Genomic DNA, 12,739 nt, shown 5'->3' on the forward strand with positions numbered 1-12,739 from the left:
GTCTTCATTCGCCCATGGTCTAAAAAACGCCGTATTTACGAATTAAATGAATCTCACCTAGCGACGCCACTGCTTATCGCAGACTGTCTGGCAGGAATATTTCAAATAAATTGTGTACATACCCCTTCCGACAGCTTCAGCCAATATATATATGTTTACGATTCGATGTTTTCATTGGTAAACAGTGGAGATGATGAGCCCACGTGGATTGATGGTTTGTTAGATGTTTGGCGAATTTTATACGGGGAGTAAACATTATTTTTATTGATTTGGTATGAGTTCCGTGCGTATTTATGAAAAATTGATTGTTCCTTGCATTACTGTCGTCTGCAATTGATATTGCAAGAACTATTATAATCAGTTAGTAACCAAGTTAGGCCAATGGGTGGCTTGATCATTTTATCAGTAATATTGCTTCAACTTTCACATTTGAATAAATAAAGTTATTATTAAGGTCTCCGTAGGGTAGTGGCTAGAGTTCGATGTTCGATGCTCACGTGCGGGAGGTCCCAGGTACGATTTGCACTCGTTCCGATTTTTATTGAATTCGTCTGTTTTTTTGTTAATATGTTCTAATCCTGAAGAAAATGTTCAAAATAATAATAAATACATCTTATATACGCACTAGTGCGTGAAGAAAATTACTAATTAAACGTGTATTTGGATAAAATTTTCGCTAGTAGAAAAAATCTTGTATGCAATTCGTGTGTAAAGGCCTTTTATCGACTCATGTTATTGTCGCATGAGGCACAGGCTACTTTAGACACTTGTTTCGTAAATAACTATTTCTTTAAACTTATCCCTTCAAGATACTCTCCATTACAAGTAATACATTTGTCCCAGCGGTGCTTCCACTGGTCGAAACATTGTTTGAACTCATCTTTAGAGATGGCTGCAAGCTCCTGTCTCGTTCTTTTCTTGATGTCTTCAAATCGTCGTCCTTTCATGCCCCTTTTCATGCGTGGAAACAAGAAAAAGTCGCACGGAGCCAGGTCAGGCGACTAAGGTGCGTGGGGCAGCGGAACCATATTATTTTTAATCAAAAACTGGCTAACAGTGATGGCTGAGTATGCAGGTGTGTTGTCATGGTGGAACAACCAGTCACCTGTTTGCTGAACCGAGTTCCGAGATATTATTGATGGACGTCCAGAGCGAAGTCGCCATGTCGCCATTTTTAAACCGAAAAAACCACTCATACGCTCGAGTTTTCCCCATAGCATCATCTTTGTAAGCAGTTTTCAACATTAAAACAGTTTCAGCAACGTTTTTATCGAGTAGAAAACAAAATTTCACAACCATCATAAAAAAACGAAGCAGCAGTGAAATAGCACTAGCAAAAACAGTCACTGGTGACGAACAGAACGTGGCAACGGCCCGCGCGGCACTGAACTGGCGACGAGTTGCGCTAGGCAGGCTCTAGCAGGCAGAAATCAGTACTACAAAAGCTCCACCCATGCCAATACTGTTCCGGTTACTTTTGGGTATCGACTCGTATACTATTATTAATTTGCGCCTCTTAATTTAAACCAGTAGATAAATTGTTTTAAAAAACCTGTCTTCTACTTGGAACTGTTTCGTCTTACCTAAATTTTTTTAGTTTATGTCCTCCGTACTATAACATCGCTTCTTTTTGTTAAAATAGATTTTCTGGAATGTTTTTTATGCGTATTTTTTATTTCGTTGATTTATTTATTTATTTCTTTTTTATTATTTTGCGTTATTTTTATTTTCAGATTTTTTATTTTTTGTTTGTGCTTAAGTTAGTGTTGCGCAGACAGAATGTCAGCGCATTCTGGTGGCGAGTGTCGAGAACAACGATCGAATTCTGTAGGAGCCAGACTCTCGTTCCGAGGCTTACACGCTTTACTAAGAGATGGCATTAGTTGGCAGTGAGTCTATTTTATTTATTTATATTGTTTATTATATCATTTTTATATCTGATTATTTCTCTTTTATTTTTAGTATGGTGTATTACAAAATTTATGTAAAGTGTGACATTTTTCATTTCCTGATAATGTACAAAACTCTGTTCCTTTCCTATTAACCGAATCGTTTTTTCTACACCGTTTGTAAAGTGGAAAAATATGGTTGGTAATTTTTCAACCACCTGGAAACTATGTCATTACGTAGAGTTAGATAATTAAAGGCGGAGGAGACATATTATTTCAATTATTTTAGACATTACATGGCACAATTTACACATGAATGAATGAATTTCTTTCAAATCGTTGATCATACATTTCAGAAGGTAGCAAAAAGCGGCGAGGGGGAGGAGTGTTTATAATTTGGTTAACGTTTAGTCGTCTCTACCCAGCGCACTTTCCATTCTCCTTGTCACTTTATTATTCGAATTTAAGCTATACCTATACCTAAAAAGGGTTTTTTTTTTCGATGAAACCCCATGAAACATGTCTCCCCCCCCTTTAATTATCTAATTCTATCTAATGGCATAGTTTCCAGGTGGTGAAAAATTTTTTGGAGCGATTTTTGCCTGGAGTCCCAATTCTAAATAATTACCAAAAGTTTTTTTCCGATATATGATGATGATCTTGGCTGGTTATATTTTAGTTTTTCTTGTGTTGAATCTATATCCTCAAATTTTTCACCTTTCTTCGAATTAGAGACTTAGAAATCTTGAATGTACGTAGGTGCTACACGCAGATCTTTTAGACCCATAGCTTGGAAGGGATTCCTTCCCATTCTTTCCTATTTTTTGCTTTCGATTTCCAGTCCTGAATTCCTCTCTTTTTTTTTAGATCTTCCATCACCTCTGCGTACCATTTTTCCCTTTTTCTTGTTCCTCCTTTTTCCTTTGTCCACAATTTTTGTTGTTGCCCAAAAATCTGGAATATTCTGTACGTGATCCATATACTCTATTCTCTTGGATCTCATTATTTTTCTTAGATCTGCTTCTCCAAATAAGTTCATTACTTGTTCTTCTTAGCCATAATTCTCTCTCCTTTTTACCTCTTAGCATCCTCCTCTCTAACTTCTCTTCCTCTTCTTTGCTAAGAATCCATGTTTCGCCTCTATTCCCTCGTCAACGTCTTCCTTGATAACGACCCCAAGATATACATAACTTTGAACTTGTTCTAAGCTCTTAAATTTTTCTTTCGTTCAGTTGTATTAAAAAATTCTCATTGTTCTTTTCCTTTGTGGTGTTCTCATTATCATAGACACCAATTTATCTTTGTTGACTCGTGGATTCACCATCTCTGCTCTGCAAATTTCCTTCAGCACGTTTTCCAACGTTTTAAGTATAACTGCATTGTCTACTTATGCCAGCAGTTGTTTTTAGTGTCCTTGTTGTGTTTAAACCGCTTTTAAGTACTATCCATTCGAATACTTGATTTAATAGCGTAGTGGATGAAGGATCTTCCTGTTTTAATCCTGAGTTGGCCTTTATATTCTTTGGTTTGCCTTTATCTTCGTTTTTGTATGTTCGAGTGTCATTTTGATAAGACTTATTACCTTATTTGTGATGTTGGAAATTTGGAAAACTGAGTAAATTGGCAGATCATATTCATACCCTCTTTTTTGCGTTTGGTTCGGAGTGAAAACCTTGAAAACTGCAGAAAAATCTAACCTAATCTACGCGCAATAATCGTTTTAGTAGAACTACGCTCGGTCCGCTCTCAATACATTCCCGTAGTAAAAATGAAACAGATTTTGTATGAGTTTTTTTCACTTTTTCAGTGTATAAAGAAATGACTCGTTTCTAATGCCTCTTGATGCATTTTGAAACACTTTGTTTTGTCCTTTTGAATAATTACGTAGTAAAAAAACATCTTTCGAAACTCAATTTTCGGCGAACGCGTTTTAAAAACTTCTCTGTCTTCTTGACAAATCATAAATTAGTTGAATTTTGGGATTTTCTCCTCGTATTCCAAATACATTTTCCAGAAAGGCAATTTTCATCGTAAAACTTTTATGTAAACAGAAAAAGATGATGAAGTTGAAACCTTCACCAAATAATTTCATTTATCCAATAATTTTCTATTAATTCTAAAGCCTCCAATAATTTGACTCTTCTCAATTCTGATGTTACCTCTCCCATCAATTTCTTTTTCGTCCTGTGTGTCCTTATAATTCCCTCTCCTTTCATTTCTGCTTTTTTAGTAATCCTGCATTAATTCTGTACACAAGATGATGATGAACGTTTATCTACCATTAAAATTTCAGTTTCCAGTATGTTTCCTTTTCAATTATTTTTTCCAACAACTCAATACACTAGAAACGAAGATCATGAATAGAAAAAAGCACGACTCGTCACTTAATCAATACAGTTTTGTATAAATTTCTTGTTGTGTGTGTGTAAATTTCCATTAATCAATGATGTTAATCGATCCGAGATAATAATGTCATCCAGAGGAAATGTTGGCGTTGAAATATATCATTTATTTTCTCTGATTCGCTATTCGCTAGTCTGTGTTTAATAGAATGCACTATTTGAATTAATTGAGCACACGTTTGGAGAGCTGCTAGATATTTACTCGTCCCAAACAGCAGGTCCACTGCAGGATTAAAAATTCATCTCCAATTTCAGAAAGGACGTTGCGCAGCTATCCACTTAGGAATCTTTACCTACCTACTCCACGTTCAGAATTAATTGAGGGCTCAATATTTTACAATGCAAAAAAATGCACAATCACTTGCCAATTGAAATCAAATGAGTTTTTCTTTACAAATTGTAACAATTTTTTGACAATACAGCATTTCTCTCTCTCCCAACTAGAGGTTTTGTTAAAAATAATTTATACTGTTACTTTGTTATTTCACAATACTTTGTATGACATTTTTTAGATCAGCTTTGCGTTTTGTAACCAATCCGAATGATTCGCAGTCTGGGTAGTGTCCTAATGATTTTTTCAATTACTGAAAATGATTCATTAAGTAGGAGTTCGATCTTCATTTTTTCTTTCTTTCACCATTTTCTCAATAACCTCGAAATGGTTAAATACGATAAGATGGACTTTAGTTTTCTCGGTGGGTCTTTTAAGTAGTACGAGGATTGTCTGAAAAGTACGTGGCGTGACCTAGAGATAGCGTCAGTCGCTTGAAAAATACTGCTCTATTAGAAAGTATACTTTTTTCATTTTTCAAATAAATTTTGAAGTTATATGTGAAAAGTGTAAATACAAAAGTTGTAGAACTTCTCATTACCTATAACTTTGTCACTTTACTTTTTTCGATAGGACTTGTAGTTTTGTCGGAAATCGAGATAAACCGTTTTTTACCCTTAAAACTCACCCCCTTCTCCTTCCTGACCTTAGATCCCCGTAAATTATTTTTCATTTTATCATATTCTCCTCCTTTTTCAATGGGTTTCATCCTACTATTATTTTTTTTTTGGTTCTAAACCACCCCGCAATTTAATTAGCAGGGAACGATGTTAAAAATATTTTATTTTGATTTTTCTTGATAAAGTTTAAGTAAATCTTTGAACTGAGTTAATATGAATAAAAATAGCAAAAACCATGAATAAATTTCTCTATATAAAATATCAACTTAATTAATTACCACTAATTGATCAATTAATTAGTAGATTTTTAATTGATTCATATATTGTCGGATGTAAGTAAGCATGTAGAATTTCAAGTTGATTCCTTAACGGGAAGTTAGTCAAATATTGATTACAAAAAAACATACATACAGTGTGAGTTGGATATATGATCAAAAAGTTGTTTTTGATCTAATAGTTCCAGAGCTGGCTACAAAAACAGGGTCGATAAGGTACGCGCCATTTCAGCTTGTAAACTGGCGGCCCCAACTTAGTACATCACCAAAAGCCACTTCTTAAGGCCAGCACAGGTCGGATATGAAAATCCCGAACGAAAAAATTGGCCGAAAAACCTCGTAACGTGCACGCGCGAAATTTTTTTTATTAGGTTTTTAGGGCACAACTAAGAGCATTTTCTTGGGGCACCACGAATTGTTACTCAATACTGAGCAACTTTATCAAAAAGTATAACTATTCCCAGAAGTTTTAAGAAAAATTTGATCAAAATCAATTGATAATTGGCGCTGATAATGAATTAAAAAAAAATTAGGTTACAAGCTGAAATGGCGCGCACCTTATCGACCCTGTTTTTTGTACCCAGCTCCCCATCTATAATTCATTTTGACGTTTAGACATTCTAAAAAATTCAAAGAACGAGTTGTAAGAATAATCTCAATTTTGGTATCGTAATATTCAGAATTGATGGAATTGATTTCGAAGTTTGGTTTACATGACAATTTTTCCCAATAACTGTTACACGAAAGACAAAAGGACATACTTAGTTCCTACTATTTTTATTAAATAATTTGTCAGGTGAAGCTAAATCTCCAAAAATACAAATTTCCATCTAATCCCGACTTAGCACCGAGTGATTTTCATCTTTTCCCTGAGATGTGGCAGTGGCTTGGAGGGTGGATCTTCTAAGTTGACGTAGAGCTCAAAGAAACCTTCACAACTCATTTCCAATTATCGACGGCTACCTTTTATGAAGAAGTTATTGCAAAGATGTACACAGATACGTATTTAACCTCATTTTTGGTGATACAATATTTTTTGCTTAATCACACGTATTTTCTCTACAGATCAGAGGTTGAAAAAGAAAAAAACAACCCTCGTAATATTTATAATTATCTTTCTGATAGCATTTGGAGATATGTGTAATTGATGATCATAAAGTCCGTTACGCTGACTGGATAAGTTTACCAAATATTTCTCTCTAATGTTATTGTTCCAAAAACAGACGAGAATTCTGCTTCATGAGAATAAACTGATAGAGGCAGCGAACGTTAGGAGCATTGTAAAGGCATTACTTAAAACCGCCCTAAATTCTAGTTAAAATTTAATTAAGCCAAGGCGAGTCGTTCATTACATCCGACTCGAAACCAGCAGAATTCGGTTTGGGGAAAGTAAATATGAAATTGGAGGCGTAATGGGCATGGAAATTGGCAAATATAAGACCCTTCTAAATTTTGTGCTGTATTCAGATTTTGAAGATGAATTATTACGTTGGTACGTCTCCAGAAATAAGACAAATATCTAACGTTACCATATACAGTTTATTTCATGGAAAATCAGACAAAATTATCAAGATTTCAGCAGCAGTAAGGGCATTAAGTCAACGTTTTTAGAAATTTTTTTTGCGTGGTGTAGAATCAATAAACTTTTTTAAAATTACGTTCGTAAGGCAGAATAACGTGATTATTTCAAATACGTCTATTTTTAAAAACAAATACATTGTTCAAAATGATCAGTGCGTTAATAAAAAATCTTTGCATATCTTTTAGATTTGAAAAAAACAAATTCTATAACAAAATGAAGTAATTTATGAGCGGTTTTTTAGTGGGACTGTGGCGAAAAAACACCAAGTGTACTATCTTTAATATTTTTCTTACTTATTTATAATATATAATACTGTATTTATCATCGGGGACTGAAAATATTGGGACAAAGAAGATCAATATTGGATTGAAATAAATCAATTCAAGGTAAAATATAGAAATGTGATCACAAGCAATTAGGACGAGGAAGTATATAAGTTCTAACAGAATATATAACAGAAGTAATTTCGTTGACAATTGATTGAATTCTACATAAGAAAGAACTTTGTGTCGGGCGTTAGGTAAACGAAGCTCTCGATGGGAAAAATACGCTCATAGTCAACATTGTTACTAGATGCTGCATTCATATGTCACGGTGGTTGGAGATATCAACTACTGTGGCCGTGGGATACGTTGATGCTTCCGAAATAAATAAGAAAGGCAAATAACAATCGCTTAGAAAATTCGCAGTTACTTGATGAATCCATTCTTGAGGTTGTGTTAGATTTACTTCATTTTCAATGTCTCTTTTGGGTTAAAATGTTTCCCACGCAAGAAATTCGCTATAGATCTGAATAAATAATAATCTGGCGATGTAGGTTCCAAAATTACTGTTGGAGTTTAATACCACAAAATTCGATCTCATCAGTCGTAACTTTCGCATTATGTAGTTTAGCAGTATCTTGTTGTAAGAATCCGCTTTCGGTTAATTAAATCGTATTAAATAACGAGACACCTTTCCATACGTTTTTTTAATTGATCGAAGCAGTGACGGAAGTCTTTTTTGGACTCAAACCGGGCCCCTTTCATATCAGATCTTTTTCTGACCTTTCAAGGAAATCTGAGCAGACAGACCCGTTGAGTCAGATTTTTTGGCACCAGCTTCGCACATACTTTTGTCATGTGTAAAATTGTTGTAACCGTTTTTTTAGCGGCGTTTACAGCCTCGGCAATCATCCGGATGCTCATTCGACGATCTGCACGTTCAATTTGGTTGATTTTGGTTACTGTTTCCGGAGTTGAAACAGTCATTGGGCGACCTGGGTGCGCTTACACCACTCAAAAACACGCGCACGAGTTAGAGCCTCTTGCAACAATTCATAGCACTCAGTCGGAGTTTTTTTCAATTTAACGAGAAATTTAATATTGATACGTTGCTCCTGCTTTTCGGCACGAGATAAAAACACATTCGTTCCAAACCGCTACTGAACAATTACTATAATAGTAACGGAAAAGTGTTTTGGGTCGTGCATAGACAAGATATCTAGATACCTAATTCACTAGTTGATACCCCACCCGTCTAGGGCGCCATCTAGGCGCGCAGTCTCGTTATTTAATAACCAGACCTCGTATAGAGCTTATAATGAAGGGCAAAATATAGGAACAGGTGTACATAACATGGAACAGTTGTTTAGAGTAGCTAAAACCGAAGATCAGCTCGCTATTGTGGTTGGTATCTCGGCATTGAGCGTTCGTCCATCTGGAATGGTTTCGATGTACACTAAGCCGTCATAAATTCATCAGGCACACGACAAGACTTTCCTCTCGAAGCGGCCACTCTTTGTGACGGGCTTTAGTAATCGTTTTTCTGTCTAAACACCAATTTTCCATGTTCGGATAGTTTGAAAACTTCCTTTTTCAATGAAAGTAATAATGCGTCTAATGCGTATGAGATTTTAGCAGTATTTTGGTCGTTTTCGTTTGAAATAATTTTTTGTATATAACGAATCACATTCGTCCGATGCCAGAAAAATTCGGTCGAAGTTGCCGCTCCGAATCGGTTTTACAGTGGTCATACTAATGTGTTTAAGTGCTTGAAATAATCCATATACCGAAGTTGTTATACCCTGTAGATGTAGAATACGAAACTACTATTTAGGCAATAGTGAAACTTTAAAACTGCTAATTATCTACTAAAGTTTCGACTCCAAGAAATTCTTTGATATATAGTTGATAAGAAATCTCATGAAATATTCTGAAACTACATGATCAACAACACGTACGCACATAGACTACCTCATTGTATAAAATAACCAACAGAAAGTCGAACTATTACAAGGTCACCAAATATTGAAAGTAAATTTTTATAGAAAGAAAGTTATTCATAATTGTTTATAAACAACGTAATCTATGGATCTAGGAGTACCCGATAAAAACAGAATATTTTAAACCTCCCAATGATTAATTAAAAAGATCGACATCGAGCGAAATAATAAAATGTCGCGTTATATAAAATTAACGATAATAGTGTACAAAACTATTCCGGCTCTCAAGATATTTGGACTTTAATTTTGTAGATCGGTAACTAGCGCGCCATTTCAACTTGTAAACCGGAAGAACAAACTTACCACATCACCAAACAGCAGTTCTTAAATTCGGCGTAGAAAAAATGGTAACTTGAAGTTTGAACCTCGAATAAGAACGCTGTAATATCGCAAGAAGCTTTGCAAGCCGGAAAACCTTCGCAACAAGTGATCGAAAGTACCGGAAAATTCATGTGGAAAACCCCATAAGGTACGGGTCTAGATTTTTGCGATCTGAACTAAAAATCATCGAAAAAAATTATCCGAAAATGATTTTCAATGGCTTAATGGCATAATTAATGTATGTTTGTGGAAATTTGCCGCCGCTGTCAACGAAAACGAGGCAGAAAACGAGCTCCAGGTTATTTTTTCTTAATTCGTTGACTGCGCCAGTTATGTAAATCAGTAAATACGTAAACGCATTTGAACGCCGAGAGAATCGAGCGCTGAAATCATCTTGCCTCGATGTTTCTTGGGGCAAGCTCAACCTTATCAAAAAGCTCGTTTTTTGCGTCGAGTTTCCATCGTATCCTTATGATTTTTTTTTTAATTTTGAGTAGCACTAACAGAGATTTTGATTCGAGCCATCAAAAATAATTTTCCACTTCAAATTACGTCGATTTTCATTAATTTTTTTCGGAAGTTCGCAAGAAATTAACGTCGGTTGCTATAATAAAACAGTTGCTATCAGTTGACCTGTTTTTCAGGTATGTAAGTTACCAAAACTCACCTAAATACTTCCTTGCTTTGCCAACACTTTTTAATTGTTAGGACAATATCAACCAAAGCTTCGTCCAAATACCAAAAGTTTTCTTCTTCTAGTGTTTGTAACGACAATGAAGAATGTTTGGCCTTTCCATTAAATTTTGTTTATTGCATCACTTACGGAAATGAAAACCTTTAGGTTTCAAAAGACGCCTTATCGTATATTTGCTCTAGGGAAAGTTCACCTCCACTTAATTTTCTTTGAAAAACTTTTAATTCTAATCAAAATTATTGAATGTTGTCTCTAATAATGGAAAAATTAGCTTAATCTGTTTTAATTGAAAATCTAGGAGAAGAAAGAAATTTATCTGGTTTCTCTCTTCTTCTGTCTTCATCAATTAAATTTACACTCAACCATAATCAAAATAAACATCTTGAAACTTGAAACAGTAAAATGGTTGACAAAATAATAAGAATACCAAAATGGAATGGAGGGTTAACTGTGACTATGGATAAACGAAAAATTAGCGAAACAAATTAAACATCAAGTAATAATATTGAGGACAAAGAACGTCAGAATAAACATTCAAGTATATTTTTAGATTCGTATTTGAAGTAGTTTTAACAAATTTTGAAACCAATGTGTATCTAATTTATTTAATTTACTGTTATCAACGACATCATTTTTAACTAATCATATTATCGCTTATATCAAATAAAAAAAAAACAATTAGTATGCTGTATCAATGCTCTTAATTTATTTATATAGTAGCTTTTAGCCGCGGCATCGTTCGCATTGATGCCACTAAATCAGTAACAGAGATCATTACAATACAAATTAATCAATATAATAACTAAATTTCATTGCTCGGTTGTTATTATCAATTTTCCAAAATTACTACATACAATGAAGTTTCAAAAACTTGAAATATACTTTTCGAAATACAACAATAAACGGGAAAATATATTTCTGTGTAACAAAAATAAATAGTTTTTAGACTTTAGACACACGCGAACAGGCTTGACGGGAAACTGAACCCTATTGAATTGGATTGGAAGGTCAGTGGGAATAATAGGAATAATTTTGAATAGCATCTAACCACATAAATGACACATAACCTCGAAAATTCAAATGACACATAACCTCAAAAATTCAAATGACACGTAACCTCAAATATGCAAATGACACATAACCTCAAAATTTTAAATACTTTTATACTACGATATATAAAAAAAATAACGATAAATATAGATATAGAAAAATTTCAAACAGCTGAAACTATAGTTAAATGGATTGATTATAGACGTGACCGTCGGTAATTATGTGCTAGTTGGCGTTGAAGAAGCTAGATGTTTAGAATTTATAACACATTAAGATATTTTACAACAAATTAAGAGATTTTACAACAAATTAAGAGATCTTACAACAAATTAAGAGATTTTACAATAAATTAAGAGATTTTACAACAAATTAAGAGATTTTACAACAAATTAAGAGATTTTACAACAAATTAAGTGATTTTATAACAAATTAAGAGATCTTACAACAAATTAAGAGATTTTACAATAAATTAAGAGATTTTACAATAAATTAAGAGATTTTACAATAAATTAAGAGATTTTACAACAAATTAAGTAATTTTACAACAAATTAAGAGATCTTACAACAAATTAAGAGATTTTACAATAAATTAAGAGATTTTACAATAAATTAAGATATTTTACAACAAATTAAGAGATTTTACAACAAATTAAGTGATTTTATAACAAATTAAGAGATCTTACAACAAATTAAGAGATTTTACAATAAATTAAGAGATTTTACAATAAATTAAGAGATTTTACAATAAATTAAGAGATTTTACAACAAATTAAGTAATTTTACAACAAATTAAGAGATTTTACAACAAATTAAGAGATTTTACAACAAATTAAGAGATTTTACAACAAATTAAGTAATTTTACAACAAATTAAGAGATCTTACAACAAATTAAGAGATTTTACAATAAATTAAGAGATTTTACAATAAATTAAGATATTTTACAACAAATTAAGAGATTTTACAACAAATTAAGTGATTTTATAACAAATTAAGAGATCTTACAACAAATTAAGAGATTTTACAATAAATTAAGAGATTTTACAATAAATTAAGAGATTTTACAATAAATTAAGAGATTTTACAACAAATTAAGTAATTTTACAACAAATTAAGAGATTTTACAACAAATTAAGAGATTTTACAACAAATTAAGAGATTTTACAACAAATTAAGAGATTTTACAACAAATTAAGAGATTTTACAACATATTAAGATTATCTTACAACAAATTAAGAGATTTTACAACAAATTAAGAGATTTTACAACAAATTAAGTGATCTTACAACAAATTAAGAGATTTTACAATAAATT

General features: G+C 33.1%; 1 protein-coding gene across 5 annotated transcripts in view; it reads left to right on the plus strand.

Annotated features, from left to right (window-relative positions):
• Window positions 1-12,739, plus strand: part of LOC130450202 (TLD domain-containing protein 2) — a 235,304-nt gene that overhangs the window by 19,485 nt on the left and 203,080 nt on the right. For 4 of the 5 annotated variants that reach the window (XM_056788455.1, XM_056788463.1, XM_056788456.1 and 1 more), the window contains exon 1: window positions 1,739-1,889. The exons of the other annotated variant lie outside the window; for it this stretch is intronic. In XM_056788455.1, coding sequence (XP_056644433.1) covers window positions 1,780-1,889 — 110 coding nt within the window. In that variant the 5' untranslated portion in view covers window positions 1,739-1,779. Of the gene's footprint in view, window positions 1-1,738; window positions 1,890-12,739 lie in introns of those variants that run through there. 5 annotated transcript variants of the gene reach the window in all.

The sequence above is a fragment of the Diorhabda sublineata genome, chromosome 11 (assembly GCF_026230105.1).
Source record: "Diorhabda sublineata isolate icDioSubl1.1 chromosome 11, icDioSubl1.1, whole genome shotgun sequence".
Taxonomy (NCBI): domain Eukaryota; kingdom Metazoa; phylum Arthropoda; class Insecta; order Coleoptera; family Chrysomelidae; genus Diorhabda; species Diorhabda sublineata.